At 46.8% G+C, this 20,594-nt stretch overlaps 1 protein-coding gene across 15 annotated transcripts in view; it reads left to right on the top strand.

Moving 5' to 3' along the window:
* The window catches only part of CACNA1G (calcium voltage-gated channel subunit alpha1 G), a 151,497-nt gene that overhangs the window by 117,064 nt on the left and 13,839 nt on the right, over window positions 1-20,594 (top strand). For 7 of the 15 annotated variants that reach the window (XM_054846271.1, XM_054846269.1, XM_054846265.1 and 4 more), the window contains 8 exons: window positions 1,475-1,525; window positions 7,320-7,471; window positions 9,900-10,009; window positions 11,054-11,187; window positions 12,380-12,450; window positions 12,728-12,806; window positions 12,884-13,005; window positions 13,941-14,285. In XM_054846271.1, the coding sequence (XP_054702246.1) occupies window positions 1,475-1,525; window positions 7,320-7,471; window positions 9,900-10,009; window positions 11,054-11,187; window positions 12,380-12,450; window positions 12,728-12,806; window positions 12,884-13,005; window positions 13,941-14,285 (1,064 nt within the window). Of the gene's footprint in view, window positions 1-1,474; window positions 1,526-7,319; window positions 7,472-9,899; window positions 10,010-11,053; window positions 11,188-12,379; window positions 12,451-12,727; window positions 12,807-12,883; window positions 13,006-13,940; window positions 14,286-16,614; window positions 16,756-20,594 lie in introns of all 15 variants that reach the window. The other 8 variants (XM_054846273.1, XM_054846272.1, XM_054846270.1 and 5 more) reach the window with 3 other exon arrangements.

Raw genomic sequence — 20,594 nt, 5'->3', positions numbered from 1 at the left:
CAGGCGCTTGTTCCGAAAGCTGGTAATATTAAGTCTGTTTTGTTTTTTTTTTAATACTCTAAGAGGTGTTTAATAGCTGTGACAGGCTTAATCGTGCAATCCCGTACCACAACGGTGTCTCAGCCTCTCTCAGTTCAGCACGCACCCCGCACTTTCCTTTGGTCGTGTCTTTAAGTCCCATGAGCTTCACAGGTTTTGTAACCACTAGGATGTATCACACCAGCCTCTGGACATCAAACTTTGGTTTATGCCGAGAGCCTGGCTTCCTCGATGGTCAGTGGAAAGATGGAGGCTTCCCTCAGGAGCAGTGGAGGACATGTTAGACTGTTCTCAGTTAAGTGGGATACAGGTGGAAAAAGAATTTTTTTGTTTTTCACATCAAGGAATTGCCCTTTCGGTCAGTCCAATTTCCCAAACGCAGTTTCAGGCTGAGGAGTTAGAAAACGTTTTTAAAGGCTGGATGGAAAGATCCCCATTTAAAGTTGCAGTTATGGAAAGCAGACATTTCTGTAGAAGAAAAATAGATGTTTAGTTATTATTAATGACCTTACTTATAATGCTAGAGGAACTAGATGAAGAAAAGACGTAAGTCTGGGCAATTTCCCAGCGGGAAGGAATCACAAACCATCCTTGGAGATGTAGTTATTCATTCAGTCCTATGAAATGCCTAATTAAAGAGGCAATAAACAGCTATTTTACTGAGGATCAAATATTGCTGAGTATTCAATTGCCATAAAAACCTTTCAAGAGCAAAGTATGAAGCCCTCCAAATCGCTTCAGAACAGTTTTCCCAATTCGCGTTCAGTGAAACGTTGGTTTTAATTGACCGTGTCAAGCTTTGCCCTCGGAGGCAACAGATGTCAGTGCTTAGCTTCATTCTGCATGATGGGAACTTGCAGATGATACCATGACTAGGGCTTTGATCATGCCAGCGAGTGCACGGGGGTTGCTTTCAGCCGGGTTTCCTGAGTGTCCCCTCATGCCCAAACCAGCCTATGGATGTCAGACGTAGATGGACATAGACATCTAACTGGTTGCACAGTCATTTGTGATCATAGATTCTTCAAATGCATTTACCCCATTGGACAGCTGAACATCAGATGAGCATGCGAGATCCCAGCTCGGTGAGATGTAGGCAGATGCAGGAGTGGTGTAGGGTGCGCTGGCCCAGCAGGATATGTACAAAGTCCATCCTTCAGAAGTGTCTTCTCCTTCACCGTTGTCAAGCAAGGAGGTTCTCAGGGATCTCTTGGGCTTCCACCTGTGTACGTGGGAGAAGCACAAGAGTCCTTCCTTTTTCACGACGAGCCTGTGTACCTGACCCCACCCTCCACGAGGCACAAGGAGAGGATCCCACAAGGAGACATTCCTGGTAGATGCAACGGAGAGCATGAGAGCTGTAGGGACCTCTGAAGGGGAAGGGAAGTCTTGTCGTGTGTCCTGCCGGGTGATTAACGCCGTTTCGTTCTTTTAGATCTAATGCTGGATGATGTATTAATGGAGAGCTCAGCCAGTGCAGTGCAAGGTACTGGGAAGTCGGCACGTCTCGTCCCACTTGAATGGCAGTGCTGTGTCACTAACGGCTGGCCACCGCTGCTGTGAGGCATCCCACTAAACCGTGTGTGTGGTGCAAAGCTCGTTTGCTTACTTCATGGCACACGCATATCATTCTGAACCGCAGGTCTGCCGACCTGGCTCAGGACTGACACTTGCAAACCCTTGATTTACCCCTTTATCATGTTGTGTTTTTCAGTTGGTTTTTTTCTGATTTTCATTAAGACACTATCAGACTTTTCATGGCTTTTTTTTTTTTTTTTTTTTTTTTGGTTTTTCTTAGAGAATAATGACTGGACTGTGAAATGGGTCCTTTATTGTTTACTCTAGCTTTCCAACCACCAACTTAGGAGTCTCCGAATAATTTGCAGGAGTGTCTCTGGAAGGCAGGCAGTCTCACTTAGGGAGGTTATTTCATTATTTCTCCAGCCCTTGCTCATTGCTCCATGAATGCTGTGTTTCAGGGAGGCACAGTATTTTTTCAGCAGGGTAAAATTCAGTGTAGTGCAGAGCCTCAGCGCGTTAACGGAAAGATCAACCCCACGCCAACCCTCAGCGTGGACGTGGGGTTTATCCCTTGTGCTGCCAAACTGTTACGTTCTTCGTATTGACTGAGAATTGCTCAATCCGTGAGGCATCTTGTAAAAGAAAAGAAATAAAGATGCCACCTCAAAGCCTTTCCAGGTCCTGGAGGGGATGGACCAGCTGGGCTGAACCTGCTGGGGGTTTGACCTGGGCACCCCGACCAGGGCTCGCTCACGTCTCCCTTTCCCGTCCCCCCTCGCCAGGACGATGCTCAGGGCTGCAAATCTGTCCCTTGCTCTTTTTATTTTTAGAAGAAGCTTTGAGCCGGCAAGCATTTTGTTTAATTCATAACTTAAGAATATTAGCCTGAATAATTAAAGAGGTGCCAACATAGAAACAAATATAGCTGTAATTTTTGACAAAAATAATATGCTAGGAAAATTGTGCCATTAAAACTCTCACCTGTGAACAAGCTCTCACTGCTCGAGATGGGAGCAGGGCTCCATCCGTCTCTCATATTGCAGGGAGTTTTGATTAAATAAAAATGGCAAGGTGAGGGCTATCGCCTTTCGCTGCGGAGGATAACTCGGGGAGACCGAGGTTCCTACCTTATATTTCTAAGGCCTTGTTGGAAGTTATCACAGCATGCTTTAATAAATCCCAAATCTCCTTCCATTGCCATACCTGGTATTTTTATTTCTTTGCCTTCATTCTTGCTTTTCTTGGTGGGCCTCCTGTCCTCTCCTGTGAAACAGGGGCAGCCCGAGGGGGGTGTTGCCACTGGGTTTGGGGCTCTGTTTATTTTTTCTTCTTTTTATTTGGTTGTGATTCCTTTTCTGGTCCTACAGAGCTACATCAAGGCTGGTTTATTTTATTTTATTTCATTTTTAAGGCATTGAACTCATTCCAAACCCCTCCGTTGTCCTGTGCAGGCTCAGAAAAAGTCTCTTAGAGTTTGCCTTTAAAAAGTGTGCGATTGTCAGCTCTGTGCTTTGTGTTTCCTTTTGTTGTCTTTCCTTTGGATCCAGTGGCAGTGAAAGTGCCACGCTGCTCTTCAGGCACCGGCATGAGGGAATAGAAAGATTTTTGTTTCTGAACCTGACTGTGGGGGATGTGAGGGAATCGGTCCCGGGCGCTGTAGATGAACCTCCTGTGGTTCAACGAGAAATCTGGAGTTGTGACCCCAAAGCTTCCACGCATCTCTGCACTTACAGAGGGCTTCTTTCTCTTTGTGAAGATAAGATGGAATATTGTGTGTGTGTGCTGCTGCCTGGTGCTTAGTGAAATATTATAATTTAATTTTTTTTTTTTTTTGAGTCTACATTCTATCACAACCGGAATCAGTGGAAATAATTTATCATTTTCCATTTTGCTTTTTTTTTTTAAACAAATCCATTCAGTACAATAAAAGCCAAGTAAAACACTGTGTTTAAATAAAAAAGTTCCTTCAGTGCAAACTACTTTTTAACCTAATAATATTCTTGATACAGTTTGTAAATCCAGCTGCGTCACGGGCTCATTGCTCACTGGTTTGCTGCTGTCCTCCAAATATACTCAGACCTGCAAAGTAGTTAATTCCCTTATTATAGGAGAAGGAAGAAGCTAGAGGAGACAGTAATGGAATTGTCCCACTCTCGTGAATTCCAATTTCCCGTGCCCACGCACCTCCGGCTCGAAAGCCACCTCGGGGAAAGTGGCAATTTCTCTCTTGACAGGGCTATATTCGGAGGCAGCCGCTCTTCGGAGATATTTCGGAGCTGCATGCCCAGCGTGATTCTCCCCAAGAAAATGCAGTTAATGGGAAGAGAGTGGCCCTGGCTCCATCTCCTGCGGTGCCGGCAGAGACCGGCCGAGCCCCGGGACCCGCTGGGAGCTGGCAGTGGCATTGCCCAGCAAAACCCAAGGTTGCCTCCAGCGCTGCCTTGCTGGCCACTGTGCCCTTTCGCAGGTCACGTCCTAGAGCCGTCAGGGGTTTAATGCCCCAGGCCCGGGCTGTGATTGCTGAAGTGCACCTGGCCTGAGAGACGTTAGAGTGGGATGAGGAATGGGAAATGTTTATCCTGCAACAGCAATGGTGATTGCCTTTCCAAGTGGGCAGGAGAGGAGGGCGATGAGTTTGGGTACCCCAGGATGCTGCTGGGGCTGCCGTGCTCTGCCTCCCAGCCCTTGTCAAAGGGATCAATTGTAACCCTGCAGGATGGAGTACAGAATGTCTGTTTGGAAAACAACTGGAGTTGAGAGCCCATAAAAATGATAAGCTAAAGCCAAGTGCCCGACACCCGTTCCCCTTGCCGGCACGGTCCCCGTAGACCACCATCGCCCAGGATGAGCAGGCGGGTGGGACTCTCCCAAACCAGCTGCAAAATCTCCTTCCTACCCGGGTCAGGAGGAGATCGCTCAGGATCCACTGTCCGAGCTGATTTTCTCCATTGTAGCGATACCTCGATTTGAGCCACTTCTCCCTCAAAGTGGCCTCTGGCCACGGTGAAGCAGCTTGATTTACACCCTGGTTACCAGCCCGATGCCGCGTAGTGGGCTTTTGCTGTATTTCCCCATCTTCTCACATTCTCATTCTGCCAATTCTTTTGTTCATTTGCTCTCCTCCCCTTTTCTTTAACACCATGTGTGCCGGGAAGCCAAATTAACCTTTCCAGTAATAACCAAGACTAACCCAGAGCTCTTGTTGTTCTTGACACAGTGTATTGTAACAGTACAGTAATGTGGTGTTGTGTTAGTTGTGAAGTTCACCACCTGGAGTTTAACAGATGTCTGTATTTCCCAAGATGTTGGTATTGTTTAGATCTTTATTGCAATACTCAGAAACGATACTGTGTGATAGGGGGCACGGACTTTGCACCTGGATAATTACACAGGAGCAACACCCAACTTCTCTGCGGAACTGCGGAGGTTGGGTTAAATAAATGGTATTTATATAATAGCGAGAAAGTGGTTTATCTGTTCAGAAAGTTCCCTGCCCGCCTAGACACAGTATTTATCTGCAGTCCTCGGACAGCATGCTAGCTTGTGTGCGGTTCATCTCGCGGTAGTATCTGCATTGCACTAACCTGCACGGCCGGCACGTGGCGACCGGTGAAGCGAGCGGTGGCACGATTCATAAACAGGGTTGACAAATCCCCTCTTAACAACGTTAACGGGGAAGGACGAAGCGTTTGCTAACGGTAATTTTCTAAGGCTGCGAGAGCAGCAGCCAGAGGCGTTTGGCTGTGGAAAATGTGGGGGCATGTGCTGGGAAAGGTGGAAAGGAGCTTTGGCGTTTGGGAGAGGGGGGATGCGAAGGGGGAGAAGCCTTCGCAGATAGACGAACAATTAGCAACCCTGCTTATAAGGCCGTGCACTGGCTAATCCAGGTGCAGGAGCCCTGCACAGGAGACATTTTACAACCTCTCTCTAAATCCTTTCTCTGTTCTAACGGCGTCGGTGCTATTCTGTAGGATTTGGAATTGCCTGTCAATCAAAGCTAAGAAAAATTTGAATGCCAGTGTAATTATTCGTAAGTAAATCCACCGCAAGAAAAGGCAGAAACATTGACGTTTTTCTTTCTGAATGTGAATTATACGTAAATGTAGAAGAAGTAAGTGATCCAATTACGATGGTGTTTCTTTCTGAGGTGATAAGTTGGTTCATAAAAATAGGTCCTATTCCTAACCTAATTGTATTCAAACATTTTAGTTAATTTGCTACTCATAATTTAGCATAATGTGATCGAGATATCTTGACTTTATGGAGATTTATGCAGATTCTGAGATATCTGACAAAGTCTTATGCGTGAGTCAGCAGCTACCAGTCTGCTTTTTTGTAAGCACTCAAAATGAAAATTCATTTTATGGACCTTTTCATCGATATCGTGCTTTAGCACTCAGGTACAGATCACCTAAAGCGCACTGCAGATCAGAAAGTGAATATTAATACTGCCTTTCATTTGATGACACCGAAGCAGAATTTTGGATGTTCCAAACCCCTACAGAATAAAACTGCCGAGTGATTTGTCTCTCTGGTCCCTGGGCTGTAAGGGAAAGGTCTGTCTCTATGGAAAAACCCCAAAACTTCTCTGATTTTTCAGGATCCTGTTATGAAGCCATTAAATCTATGGGTTTGATTGCAATGTCATTGGCTATTGACAAAGCGAATTCTATTTCCAGGCAAAATTTAATCTTCTAAAATTAGTTTTCCCTGAGGGCAACCCAAACCTGTGCTTCGTGGCTTCGTTCTGCCCAACTTTTTGCTTGGAGTAATGTATCAAACTGTACGTTTGCTCAGCAGCACTAAATATCAAGCCATGTAATTCTTAGAGCTCAATAATTTTCATAACCAGTTGATCATCTAATTATGAGAGTAATATTATACTCTGACATATTCAAGACAGTCCTTTCCACTTCAATCTGCATTATAATGCCTCCTTGAAAATTGTACTGAATTATATACTCAGCCTTGGCATTTCCTCATTAGAGATTAGGTGAGTAAATGAGTTTATCTCCAGGAACATTCGGGGTCTAAAGAGCATGTGTCATCCCCGAGGCAGCCGAACACGGGAATGAGTTGAACAGTGAAATCTGTACTTTGATAATCTTGTCTAAACGGAGGATCATTATTTTCTAATCGCTAAGGCTGACTGATCAGTTTGCCTTGGTATTTTTATGGACCATTTTTCAGGGCTCTGACAGCCAAAGTTTTGAATTTTGTTCTCTCTACAGTTTATTGCAAAGAACATAATATGACTGAATTACTTCTCTTTCAAAGACCACCGCTAACTCAACAGCCTGTATTTTTAAGCAGTTATTAGTAAAATCTGTCCCCAACATCTGACCATTAATTGGGCTTTTGGATACTTTGGGGACTTTTAAGATCTTTTAATGTCAGTAGGAACAAAAATTGTTGCTTTAATTTAAATTTAATTTAAATTTCCCTACAGGGAAAACATTCTTTAGCAGCACAATAGTTGCAGCTCACCTCATCCCTGGTGCCATAAGGCTGAGTATAGCGCATGTCCCACTGAAGATGTTTAATGGATGTGAGATGACGGGAGCCCTGCTGTGTATTAAAAATGGTAACACGCCAGCAAGAAAAAAGGGGGGAAGAAAAAAAAAAAGGACAGCATGTTGCTGTAATCAGTCTAGAATTTATCCTCTTTGGAGTTGGAAAGTGAGGGTGCATTGACTTCAGAAAGATGCAGAGAAATGACTTGACGTGCCTCTCCGCTCTCCTCCTCCTCCCCGCTGCAGAAGCACAGTGTAAGCCCTACTATTCGGATTACTCCCGCTTCCGCCTCCTGATCCACCAGATGTGCACCAGCCACTACCTGGATTTGTTCATCACCGGAGTGATCGGCCTCAACGTGATCACAATGGCCATGGAGCACTACCAGCAGCCGAAGGTACTGGGACAGAGAGGGGGAAGAGCTGGGGGGGAGGCACACGCTCAGCGGCGATGGGATGTGCTGATGAGCGGAGTTGAGGCCAGGTTTGCTGTTAGACCTCAAGCCCCCATTCATCTTGCCCGACCTGTCCCTTAGCCCCATGGAGCGTGTACCTATCCTTCATGAGGCTTCCAGCTCAAACCATGGCTTTTGGTACCTGGATCCCATTGCACCTCTTCCGTCTCATCAAGTGCAAGCAAACTGCTTTGAAAATGAGGATGGGAGCATGTTTGTTTGGTTTGCTAGGTGAGATCGTCATTGCAATCTTCCATTTGACTTAGGATTTCCACCAAAAAAAAAAAAGGGGGGGGGGGAAAGGAAAAAGAATAGTAGAATTTGTGAAATGTTTCTTTTTGCAAAGTTTCTCCTAAATCCTCAATGTCCCATAGGGCCCAGTTTTCACAGGCACTGGATTCTGTGCTGGTCCTTAAAATACATTTTAATATATTAGTGCGCTAAGTTCCCGGGTCTTTGTCATATTCACAAAATAAAAACAGCCCGTCCTGGGATGTCAAGTCTCTTGTGCATAAGAATGAAATGGAAATAGCTGTCTTTGCCATATAACTTGTACTTATTTTTATTAGCCACTTTCAGAATGAATAAATATAACACACAATAGGAGGAAATATTCTTTAAGACTAGACAGGACTTGAATACTTAATGTAAAAAAAAAACAAACCAAACAACTAAGACGCAAGCGAGGGGAAAAATATCCTCCAGGCTATCATAAAGAAGCCAAAAAGTGAAAGGGCACAAGCCCAATTTATTTTTTCTGTTCGGGTCACCTTTAAATACCCTGGAAGGCTCATTGCGTGATTCAGTCATTTGGTGATGAAAAAGGTTGTTGGCTAAGGAGCCAGTATTGGAATTGCTCTAGGGTGTGCGTCTTACCGCAGTTGCTTTGCAGCTACATTTTCTCTTGTATTATAAAAATGTTGGGCAGGCTTTTGTTTTTAATTTTCTTTAGGAAAATAACATTTTGTCTCTAAGCCTCTGGTATGCAGCATCTGGGTAATAACTCTAGGCTTGAGCTGTGCTGAGATGACAGCACGCTTAGAGCCGTGCACGTGCTTGAGAGCCTTGCTGAATCAGGGCCCCAGAATCACTCTGGTCTGAGTAACTGATGGCTGGGCTCCTGCAGATATTTAAAAGGCTAAATGTGCCAGAGAGCTTCATATCTAGTCTAACGATTGCTTGGCGTGTTGGTGCTGAAAGGGGTTGGTGATGGGATACCCTGGGATGCCCAGGGACGAGATCCCAGCCGCAGATGCTGCGGCTGCCCGTAGAGGGCAGGGGCTGCCGCGTGCCTGGAGGTGGTTTGAGCAAAGAGCCGCTGGGCAAAATCTGCTTTTGCCAAATAAATATGCTCGTTTGCTGGCAGAGCCCACATTCCTCTGCAGTATGACAGGGCGGCTCGTTCAGAGCCATGGTTTCCTTTGGCGGCTGGGCTCGAGGGGGTTTTCATCCATGGATGCTTGGAGCTAGACTGTAGCATGAAGGCAGAGAGCGTGGCTTAAATCCCTTCTCCTATGATTTCTCCCACTCAAGGATTAGCAAATCTTGGTTTTGGTCTGAGAGTGCTCTCTTGCCGCCTCCCATGATCCCTGACAGTGCCCTGGACACAGTCATTACCATCCCGTTTGATGCACGTTACCTAAGAGGCCGTGCAGATGCTGCTACCACAGCACTCCTTCACGAGCAGGACTTTTGGGGTGAAATCACCTCTGACGTGGCTTAATGCCTGACTGTGCAGGAGTTGTCCCAGCCAGGAGACACCTGTAGTTAATGGCCAGGCTGTGACACCTGGAGAGGGAAGGGTGGGCAGAGGAAAAACCGAGGCACTTGGCTCCTGCTGGCATGCCATCCCTCTCTCCTGCTCCTTGCCAGAAGCTCAAGGTGAGGAGCGAATGACGAGCTGTCACAAAGCAGCCATTTGGCCAGCGCTTGCACGGTCCTGGCAAGCCCACAGCTCTTGCAGCACTGCACAAATGAGCAAGCGGGATCAAATTCAGCTTTGTGCCAAAAGCACGAGGGGTTTTGCGGTGCTGACACCTGCAAACGCAGCAGCTCTTACCGCTCACCCGAGCAATCCCAGCCGGGGCTGCGTTACTGCTGCGGGGCCGAGCTGTGCCTCGGGTTTGTGTCAGCCCCTCCTGGGAATTGTATCGGCTGGGTTGGGGCCAGGCAGAAGCGCAGTCTGTGCACTCCCTGAAGTACTGGGGCTTTTCCCGGGGATGTTTGTCATCGGAGAGAGCCCACGGTTGGAGCCTGTTGCCTGTAATTTGGAAATGGGTTAACTGGTGAAGGAAGAGCAGCGCAGGTTTGCGGGCAGCAAAGCCCCTCAGCAGAGCCAGCGTCTAACCCCGGTCCTGTGTCCACATCCCAGGTTCTTGATGAAGCCCTGAAGATTTGCAATTACATCTTCACCGTTATCTTTGTCCTGGAGTCTGTTTTCAAGCTTATCGCCTTTGGGTTCCGTCGCTTCTTCCAAGACAGGTAACAAAAGCTCCATCTTGGCCACGGGGGCAGCAGCAGGTTTCTGGAGACAGTTGCCCAAATTCAGTGTCCTGGACCCTGATGTTCTTCCCGGTGATGTCAGTCTGACACGTGTGAATGCTTTGTGGTGTGACTGACTGAAACCTGGGTAGGTGGACGCTTGGGATGTGAGTTGGAGAAAGGATCGTGCTGGCCAAGGAGTGTGATTGCACCACTTTGGCCCCTGGGGGTGGACAAAATAGGAGCGAGTCTCACACCGAGCGGCTGGTTCTCTTCTCACACCAGCTGCGTGTCCAAGTAATCAAGAGGACCTGGTGAAGTGACAAAATCTATGCCAAGAGAGAGAATCTGGTCCTGAGTGGAAATGAAAGAGAAAAGGGACCTCTTTTTATGCAGATGCTGAACAGCAGATGACATTGCTGCTTTTTCTAGATTTTCACTCTTTTATCTCACAAATACAGATTTTACGTCCTTGGTGAATCTTTCTCCTCCCACGTTTGCCTCCTTCAATGTTAATGCCGAGAGCGCTGGCACTGCGCAGGACCTAACAGGAGCCCTTCAGCAGCCAGGGGATGGTTCCACACGTCATCTCCCCATGTTTTGGGTGTCCGTGCTGGGATTACGCCTCTGACCTGGCACAAACCCTTGGGGTCTTTCCTTTGCCCAGCAAGGACTGGACACGGGGTCTGGTTCTTTCTAGGGCAGGTCTCATGCTGAGGTTCACAAGTGTTGTGTCTAGAAGTGGCCGAAGCGATACCGCAGTGTCTCCCCTGAGGTCTGCAGCCTCTGGGTAGAAAACTGCCCAGCTTTTGTTTCTGTTTCCCCTCAGTTGAGAATATCTCCGGAATTGGCTGATTTTCTAACGAGATGCATTAGTTATAATGATTTCATAACATAACTGCTTTTGTATAATACCCTCAGAAAAATGCTGCGGATTCATTTGAGTGCTAGAACCATTGAAATGACTGGAATTTGTGTGAAACAAGCTACCTCCCCTTGCCAGCTTCTTAGTAGACGTTAAACTTCATTTCGTGTTGTCTCCAGATGGAACCAATTAGATCTGGCAATCGTGCTGCTGTCTATCATGGGCATCACTTTGGAAGAGATCGAGGTGAACGCTTCGCTACCAATTAACCCCACTATTATCCGAATCATGAGGGTTCTCAGGATTGCTCGAGGTGAGACGAATAAAGCAGGATTGGCTTGTGGTCGAGGTGCAGGGTCCCCTCCGGGGGAGAGTTAATCATTGGGAAACAGTTCTGGGGCACATCCCCATCATGATGTACTTAGTTCTGGCATCAACAGGCTGTAAACAAATAAAAGAACAATGGGGGAAAATACTTGCGAGGAGACAAAAAGCTGAGCCAACTGACCGTGTGTTTCTATCTTCAGAGGAGTTGAAGGCCGAGAGCTTAGAAATAAAGGGGAGAGAGTTGTGGCTGCAACTCACAGAGATGTACCTGGAAAAAAGATGCCAGTCAAATCAAAGCCGTCTCTAACGGGGATTAGAGAACACAAGCTCGAGTACAGTGGTTTTAAAAGACAAGCATCTAATAAATTTAATTTCCCGTGGGACTTTACATCTCACCACTTGGTGACAAAGCATGCCTCGTCACTCTGCATCCATCTGTCCCCTCAGACTTGTAACGACACGTACCCGAGTTGGGAAGCCAGCTTCTTCAGGGCCTGATTTTTCAGAACAGGGAGGTCTCAGGGCCAAATGATGAAGATGTAAAATGTGAGTGCTCAGGCCCTTAACAAAGTACTCCTAGGCTCTCCTGAAGGGCAACGTTGTGCTCGGAGGCATAATTGCTGTGATTGCAGCTCTCATCTAAGCAAAGAAGGAATTGGAGGAGAAGTGAAATGCTGCTGTGTCTCAAAGGGGAAAAAAAAGTGTTTTCCCCATGCATTGGATCCCTTTCAGAATTAAAAATACACGTGGTTTCCAATTGGAAATGCAACCTTCTGGAAGAGATGTGTAAATCAGCTCTTCGGTGAATCATGTGTGATAGTGGGTAGCCTATGGAAGTGGGAGAGTAGCCCCAGGGCTGGGAAAGTAATTGCTCACGATAACCAGAGGAAGGAGGAGATGGGTCCGACACAGATAAAGTGGGGAAAGGAACAGCCAGGCAGGACAATGACGCTTTCTCCAAGTCTCAGGATAGGTGATGCTGCTATTCACAGGAATTTAATAGTATCCAAGCAACCAGGAGCGATGTAAAAAGGCCAGGGACCATAGCGGGTAGTGGAGAACACTTGACATGATTTCACATTTCTCTTTCTATAATCTGTGGCTCCTGGGAGAGGGACTTGAGTTTGTGGCTCCATGCTAACGCTGCCGTTACCATATTATGAACGTGTTTTCTGCAGTGTTGAAGTTGCTGAAGATGGCTGTAGGGATGAGAGCCCTGTTGGACACCGTGATGCAAGCGCTGCCACAGGTAACCCACTGCCATATCAAACCAGATCTCCTCTGGCCCAGAGCTAATTTCCTATTGCAGAGGAATGCTAATCATTTTATCTTTACTGTCATTAGAGAATCACATTTCCCTTCCGAAGCACAGTCTGAGATACAGTCCTCACATTGAGGTCATTTTTCCCCCGAAGCAATTTAAGTTTTGGATTAAAGAATACAACAAGAAACAGGTCTGGAACAAAAAAATCAATGAATGTTCTTTTTTTGTGTTTTTTTTCCCCCATTTCTTTTTCTCTTTCCAGGTGGGGAATCTGGGTCTTCTCTTCATGTTGTTGTTTTTCATATTTGCAGCTCTTGGGGTGGAGCTCTTTGGAGACCTCGGTGAGTCTTCCCGTGCCGGTGGAAGGGGTGGGAGCGGTGCACCAGCAGGGATCTCACGGCTGTGCTTGGTCCCGCAGAATGTGACGACACGCACCCCTGCGAGGGGCTGGGACGGCACGCCACCTTCAGAAACTTTGGGATGGCCTTCCTGACTCTTTTCCGAGTATCCACGGGAGACAACTGGAACGGGATAATGAAGGTAAGAGACCCATGTAAAATGAGTATTGCCTATAATTGCTTAATTAGAAGCTCTCTGCTCTGCTCCAGGCTGGTAGCAATGCCCAGCCAGGACGCTCACGTACCGCAGCGATCTGGTCTCTTTGTTTGTGCACTGGGCAAAGTCTCTAATGTTTCTGTTCCCTCCTCCCAGCAATATGATGTCTACGGTTGCCAGCTCCTGGCATACTCCATGTATTCCCTTTTTTCCCTGAGAGAGCAACTTAAAAAGAAGGGAAAAAAATAAAGGGACTCACCTCTCAAGCAGCACAAGTTCAGCTCAGTAACATGCATCGGGTTTATTTTTTCTCCTTAAAAGCCTTGTTGGTAATACTTTGGTGGGTTTTTTTCTGGGAAGACCCAGATTTCTTAGAGTCTCTCTTAGGGGATAGCCATAAAGGCATGCTGTTGCAAAGAAATCTGGTCTGTGAATACAGAGGGTGCTGTCTAGTCCGAAAGAATCACTTCTCTGTCCGTTTGTAGCCCATGGTGAGTGTTAGGAGGCCAAACTCTTAATGACAGGGTGTGAACTTGAGGAAAGAGTGTCTGCAAGCCCAGCTGCTGTGGGATAGCTGATGGGTTGTAGCTGCACCCTGCTCTGCCCTGGATCCATCTGCCACACTTGTGTATTTGGTCTCTAACCTGGTACAACAGCCTTGCCTTTAGGAGCAGCAGGGTGGCGATGTCCGTTGTCACACACCCCCAGGACGATTTCCTCTGAGCCTGCTTGTGGTGACTAACGCAGAAAATGTAAGATTTTACTGGCAAGTATTTTGCCATTCTAGACATGAAAATTGCCCAATCTTCTCAGTTTTCTTAATGAAAGGGGAACCCACTGCAGCCAGATGACCAGACAGCAGACCGAGGTCCATGCTGGAACCTCTTGACATCCCTCCATCATTTCCCCCCCGTTTCCAGGACACGCTGCGAGACTGTGACCAGGAGTCCACCTGCTACAACACTGTCATTTCACCCATCTACTTCGTCTCCTTCGTGCTCACGGCCCAGTTTGTTCTGGTGAACGTGGTGATCGCCGTGCTCATGAAGCACTTGGAGGAGAGCAACAAGGAGGCTAAGGAAGAGGCAGAGCTCGAAGCAGAACTGGAGATGGAAATGAAGACAATCACCCCCAGCCAACACAGCCCCTCGGACATCTTTGCGTGGACAGGCAGTGTCGGTGGAGAGAGACCCGAGAGCCCCCGAGGATGTACCAATCCCATGCAAATCAAGGTGGATTCTCAGCTCTCGTTAGTTTACCCTATGGTGAGAATCTCAGTTGGAGGGTGAAGGGGGCTTGACCTGCATATTTGCTAGGGGAAGACATGCACGAGTCGGTAATGAAGGAGCGGGTGTACCGTACGTCCAGGGCTTGTATTCCTCGCTGTCTGCTGACTGTTGCGTGGCGTGGGGACCGATGCTCCAGGGAAGAGACCCTAGGCAGGTCTCCAGACCACCCTGACGCATCTGTTCGGAGGTAGAGAGCTTTGCAATTTGTTCTGGAGATGTGCCCGAGCCACCCTGTTCAGAGCTAGCCCCAAATTTGCTCTAATCCAGAGTTTGGGCTAAGTCCTTTGTGATAGCAAAATCCTGAGAATAATGTGTTTGCTTTTCTAATGCAGACCATGAACTGCAGCATAAAAGAGGAATAAAACTTCGCTAATCTTTGCTTAAGTATTAAATTTGTTTTATGTAACCTCAATTTAAAATCCATCCCCACAATCAAGCTTGTAAGAAAAGATTATTTTAGCAATGGAATGATCCAGAGGGGACTCAAACCTGAGCTCACCAGTGCTGGTGGCAAAACTCCCACCAGCAGGAGCAGCGCCGGAGCGGGGCTGTAGTGTGGTAGCTGCTACGAGCTGCAACAAGTCTCTCTAAAGCACAGTTTCTGGATGAAGGCTCAGTTTGAGGAGCGAGAGAGGTGAGGTCAAGACCCAGACAGGTCCTTTGGGAGCGAACTGAACTGGAATTATACAAGAAATACGGTCCAGCCTTTTTTTAGTCTTAGCTGATTGCAAATTGGGTTAAACTCTACACAGACCTCATTAGCTTCGATTACATCATGATTTCACAACAGCATATCTTGGCCTCTGCCTGGGGTGGACTAATGAGTATTCTAATGCATGAAAAACTCATTTATGATCTTTAGTCCAAGGGTGAAAAAGAGTAATCCCTGCTTAAGCTTTGTTTCGGTTCCTAAGCTACTGGAAATTTCTGGTGCCATTAGGAGTCACTGATGTCTGAGATGGAGTCCAAAGCTGCTCTTTGGCACAGGAAAAAGGAGTTCAGGGCAATATGGGGAAATCCAGACTCATTATGTCCTCTAGGAAGAAACAACATGTCCCAACTGTTGTTGTACATGTTAAGCAGAGTACTGGCAAACTGTGCTCAGCGCTGTTGTCCTGCATCCGTCCTCACGCTGGAAAAAAAAAGAAATTGCAAGACGGATCAGTGAGAAGGAGTCCCTCAGCTCTTCAATCTCTCAAACCTGTCCTCTCTGAAGGTGGCTTGGGAAAGGGCTTATTCTAATTATAATCTCCAGAGCGTGTTTCTTGCTCTTTCACTCAAACAGAGGCCTCAAAAACCTCCGGGAGATTTTATTCCGACTGTTCATTCTCCCAGCCAAAATCCAGGAAAAATCTGATGCTCGAGCACGATAGCAGAGGAATACAATTCCCAGGACACGACCCTGCCAGGACATGTGGTCAGCATGCTCTTTTGCTTGCCTTTGCCCCAGGATTTTTGCACTGTGTGCTGTTTGACTGTAATGACGGTCCTCATTTCATTGTACGTAGTAGGCATTCCCTACGCGAAAGGTGCAATCCTGAAATCGCTCCCATGCTGCCAGCGAAAGCCAGACCCTGCTCTGTAGAACCTCCCGTTGTCTGTGCTGTGGCCAGCTGGTTTGGAGTTGGCCAGGACAACTGACGCACCTCAACCCATGTCTGGCACATGAATTAATGACCTGACGTGTGTCCATCCTGGGCATCTGCAGCTTTCATGGACAGGATGCTCAGCTTCTGTTCAAGTCAGGTTATTTTAATTTATGTGTCCCCTGGATATGGATTTAGGTGTCAAATATTAGGTCTTCCTGCTCAGAATTGTGGACAGCAGGTATAGAAACCTTAGAGCAGTGGTGTCCTGTAGAAGTTCACAGCACCAAGTATCAAGATGCTGCTGTACTGGCCCCATTAGACCACTCAGATCCCAAAAGTAACCGGCCGTGATGCTGAGAGTGAGAATTGTCCCCGAGGAGGGCCCTGAGCGGGAGCAGCCGCAGTCCTGGGGCAGCCGGCATCGGCCCCGTCTCTAGGAATGTCTGAGAAAGCTGTCACTGCTCACCGTGATATTACTGCACTGTTCTCTCTCCTCTCCTGCCTCACCTCTCCTGTCCTGTTGTTTCTGTTACTGCTCTTCTCCCTGAACGTTTCCGTCTTTCCCCCCCACCTTTTTATTCTGGTTTTCTCCCCCTTTTGTTTGTTGGGTTTTACACACCATCTTTTTTTTCTTTCTGTCTCTGTCCCTCGCTTTTTTCCCCTCTCTGTTTTTGGCTCGCTCTATCTTTCTGCATGCTACACACCACCCCTCCTAGGAAAGGCACTTGTTTGATACCATATCACTGCTGATCCAGGAATCTCTGGAAGGAGAGCTGAAGCTGATGGACAACCTGTCAGGCTCTGTGTGCCATCATTATGCCCTCCCAGCTCCCGAATATTACAACTCTGAGAACCAGGTTAATATTCCTAATTTCCTGCGAAGTCTCCATCCAAACTTGATTTGACTGAGACCTTTAATAGAGAGTTAAAGTTCTTTATGTAATGTAGTCACAGGGATTTTGAGGCATAAGTCATTTTGGCTTTTTCAGTGGGAGTTGAGATAATATCTCGGTTTATGATGTTGTATATCAATGCAAGAGGAAAAGTGCAGGCTCTGAGTTTCCCTCTTCAGCACAGTAAGAAGTTTTTCATTGGGATTTACTGTTCACGGGCGTGGTAGGGAAAATGTGCAAAATCCTGGCTCCATCCTTCAGTGGGGTTCTTGTGTTTGGGTTCTTGTGTTTGGGTTCTTGCCCCTAGCCAGGGCTCCGTAGCAATGTCAGGACACGTCTGCAGAGCCTGGAGTACGGTGTGAGGTGTTCCCAGAGCAGAGCCTGAGCTGGTGGGGATCAGAAAACGGTCTCTACGTTTTGTGCCTACTTACGCTGCATGAAAATCCAGTTTCAAATTATTTTCCTAAAGAGGCTTCTTGCAAGTGGGTCATTGTAAACGAGATCCTCATCTCTGATCTAAACTGAATTTGGAAGGCGAGGCAGCCCTTAATGATGTACTTAAGTAATCTGTACGCCAGTGCTTTCTCGAACAAGGGCTGTAATACTTGTTTAAAATTAGTTCATTTACTTCTTAGAATTAAAATACCTACTTTCTCAAGTGTGTTATTCTTTAGAGCAAATGTTTTCCCTAAATCACAGCAGTGGCCATAATAATAATTCAAGCATACCTATTTTTTCCTGCAGTTGGAATAGAGCAAATTCCATATTTCTTGATCTATTTTTTTCCCCTCCCCTTTCTGGCTAAAAATAGCAGAAGTTTTCTTGTTAAATCAGTGTGCTTATTTATGAGCTCACCGACACTCTAAATTATCCAACTCGGTGGTTCATTAGAGGAAAGGAACAAGCTTAGGTAAAATGAAATCCTACTGCCGATCTTTATATAGCGGGATGACACGTCTCCCTCTGATTGCTGCGTACCGCTTTCCAGATTGAGGTCTATTAAGCTATAGGAAGTGGTTGCCTCTAAGAATTGCGGGAGGAATAGAGACGGTAGCTTTGGCGGGGAAGGCAGAGGGGTCAGTATGAAACTCAGCAAGAGCGGGTTGGAAATTTTTTGTCACAACATTTTTCACCAGAAAGTGCTGCTGCAGCAAAAAAAAAAAAAAAAAGGCTTTGTTTTGACATTTTTATAATGAAAAAATATAGCATTCCGGTTTGCAATGGCTTTCTCTTTTAAAATTTACGCTATTTTATTTTCCCCCCTCTAATTAAAACCCGTATAAATCAGTTGAACGTTTCCAACAAAATGTTTTGACGGCTTCAAACTCAATTTTGGGAGAGGGGAGGCTGAAGGGGGGTGTGTGATGTTTTGTTTACATTTTGGCTTTTCTGTTCACACCATTTGTCATGTTCTCAGGCAAGTCAGGAATTTAGAGCAGCGCTGGGACTTGCTGAAAGCGACCTGATTAATAGCAGCTCCATCAGGCAGGAGCTGCTGGTGTCCACCACGCTCTAGCACAGCCTCTCGCTGCACGCGTGGGCTCCCGTCGGTGGGTCCCCGTCAGGGATCACAGTCCTTCTGCTGGCAGCCCTTGCAGCGATGCTTTTTTGGGGAGCCTCGTATGAAATCAGGAGCTCCTCCAAAGCACGTCTCTCATCCGTTGCCAGCAGATGACTGTGTTAGAGGAGATATCAAGCCCGTGGTTAGATGAGAGGAGCCCGACCCTCTTCCTTATCTCAGCTGAAGTTTTGAGCCTCTCGAGGTTCATTCATCGCTGGGTTTATTTCACCCCACTGATGCCATTTCTAAGAGTGAGAAAATCCAGCTCTTTGACAGCTTATGCAACAGATCTGGGCCTCTGAGGTTTCTCTTGGAAGATATATTGCTGTTGAAAGACTTTTCAAGCATAGAGGATAGGAAGAAAAAAAAATGCAGAATGAGAAATGAAAAGGAAGCACCTGGGACTTGTCCAGACCAGGAGGCTCCTGCAAGCGTGAGCCAGGTCTGCAGGTCACCCGATGAAGAGCTCTCCCCAGCGCCGTGGGCACCGGCCTCAGACACGTTCCCGGGGTGGGAATTTGGGCAGGGCTGAGCCTGCGCTTCAGGGCAAACATCCCTCCTTGGCTGGCAGCAGGGATGCTGCTTTGGGGGAGATGCCGCACTCCCCTCCTTCCCCCTTTCTCTCCAAAACCCGGAGTGACGTCTCACGTTACTCATAAAAAGAGCTTTGTGTCTAGAGAGCGAGCTTCACCAATATTTTGATAAAAGATTTTTATCAGTTATTTGAATGCCTTCAGCAGGGATGTGCTCGTGCAAGGCGCATCGGTGCAGCACCCGTTCCCAGCTCGGGTTTGCTGGGAGCCAGCGGCGGCTGTCGGGGCCGTGGCTGGGAGACGCAGGGGGTCTTCTGCTAGGACAGTTATTGGGGCTTCCCCAGGCATGGGAGGCTCTTTAGCAGGGCAAAACCCACCAAAGGCACCAGGAAGGCATTCGCTGACCGAAATCAAGGCTTAAGTTTCTCCCTGTCCCCGTTTAGCCATTAGGAAGTTAATTAGAGTCCCACCTGCCTCTTGGGGAGGGAGAGGTCCCCGTACCCTCCCCGGAGCGCAGGGAAAGGCACGCTCCGTACCTGCAAAATGATTTTGGTGTTGGGCAATCTCTGCAGACTCGACCAGATTAGCTTAGAGGCCGCGCGAATGGCGTGGTTATTGGGTAGGAACAGCTGCAGAGAAATTGGAAGATTCTGAAGCCTCTTATATTTGATCGTAGCCAAGAGGATAAATATCTCTAATATGAAAGTAATGTTACTTTTGCTTCTTCATCTAGACAGGAGAACAGCAAAATACAATGCTAGCATTAGTGTATGGTTTTAAACTCCCTCCCAGATCATTGGTAAGCATTTAAGTATGAATGTCCCGCTCTTTTTTTTCATTTCTTTGTTATATTTCATTTCTTTAATGTTCTGTCCCCGATAACAATGTGCATGATGTAGCTTCTCCCACTGCAGGGATATTGCTTTAGTGTCTAGAAGTATTTAGATTATGATACTTTTTTTTTTTTCTCCAAAAGATTTGTGTCCTGGTTTCTTATGCTTAATCATCTCTCCCTTTAGATCCCTCTAGCTGAGATGGAGGCTCTGTCTCTGACGTCAGATATTCTCTCTGAAAAGTCCTGGTCCTTAGCTCTGACGGATGACTCTTTTCCTGATGATACTAACACACACTTACTTAATGCTCTGGAAAGCAATGTACATACACTGGTCGCTGTATAGTCTGATGTTTACAGGGTTCGAAATACTGCTTCCACCGCTCTGCGCCTGCCTAATGGCATTTTCACTTCAAGCCCATTTCCAAAGAGCACCAACCTTTCCCCTGAACAGGACGATGTCCTTAATGCCATTAGGTCCTGGGTCGTTACCGTTCTCGTCCACAAACTTGGCTCCTTGCGAGGAACAAGTATTTATTTCTATTTTTCCTTTGGCGTCTTGTGTAAAAACAATGTGTTTTCTACAAGTAAAATAAAGAGGGAAAAAAAAAAGCAGCTTTGGAAAGCGTCAAGGTTGAAATTTCTTCCCCATCTGAAACAAATCAGTGCTGCTGCGTGGAAGAGACGCCCGTGAGGTAATGACTCATGTGTCCTCTGCTGAGGGGTCATCTACAACCCTTTGGTTTGTAATGGATTTTTGGCTTTATGAACACAGGCACCACAAGGCTTTTTGCATGATTGGTGCCAGACTGTTTATTTTACAAATATCAGATGGGGATCTCTCTGAGATGCTGCTTGTTTTGTGAATTCTTACTAG

This window comes from Grus americana, chromosome 18, assembly GCF_028858705.1.
Source record: "Grus americana isolate bGruAme1 chromosome 18, bGruAme1.mat, whole genome shotgun sequence".
Lineage (NCBI taxonomy): Eukaryota > Metazoa > Chordata > Aves > Gruiformes > Gruidae > Grus > Grus americana.
Note: the sequence above shows the minus strand (reverse complement) of the source record. Positions and strands in the feature narration are given on the sequence as shown.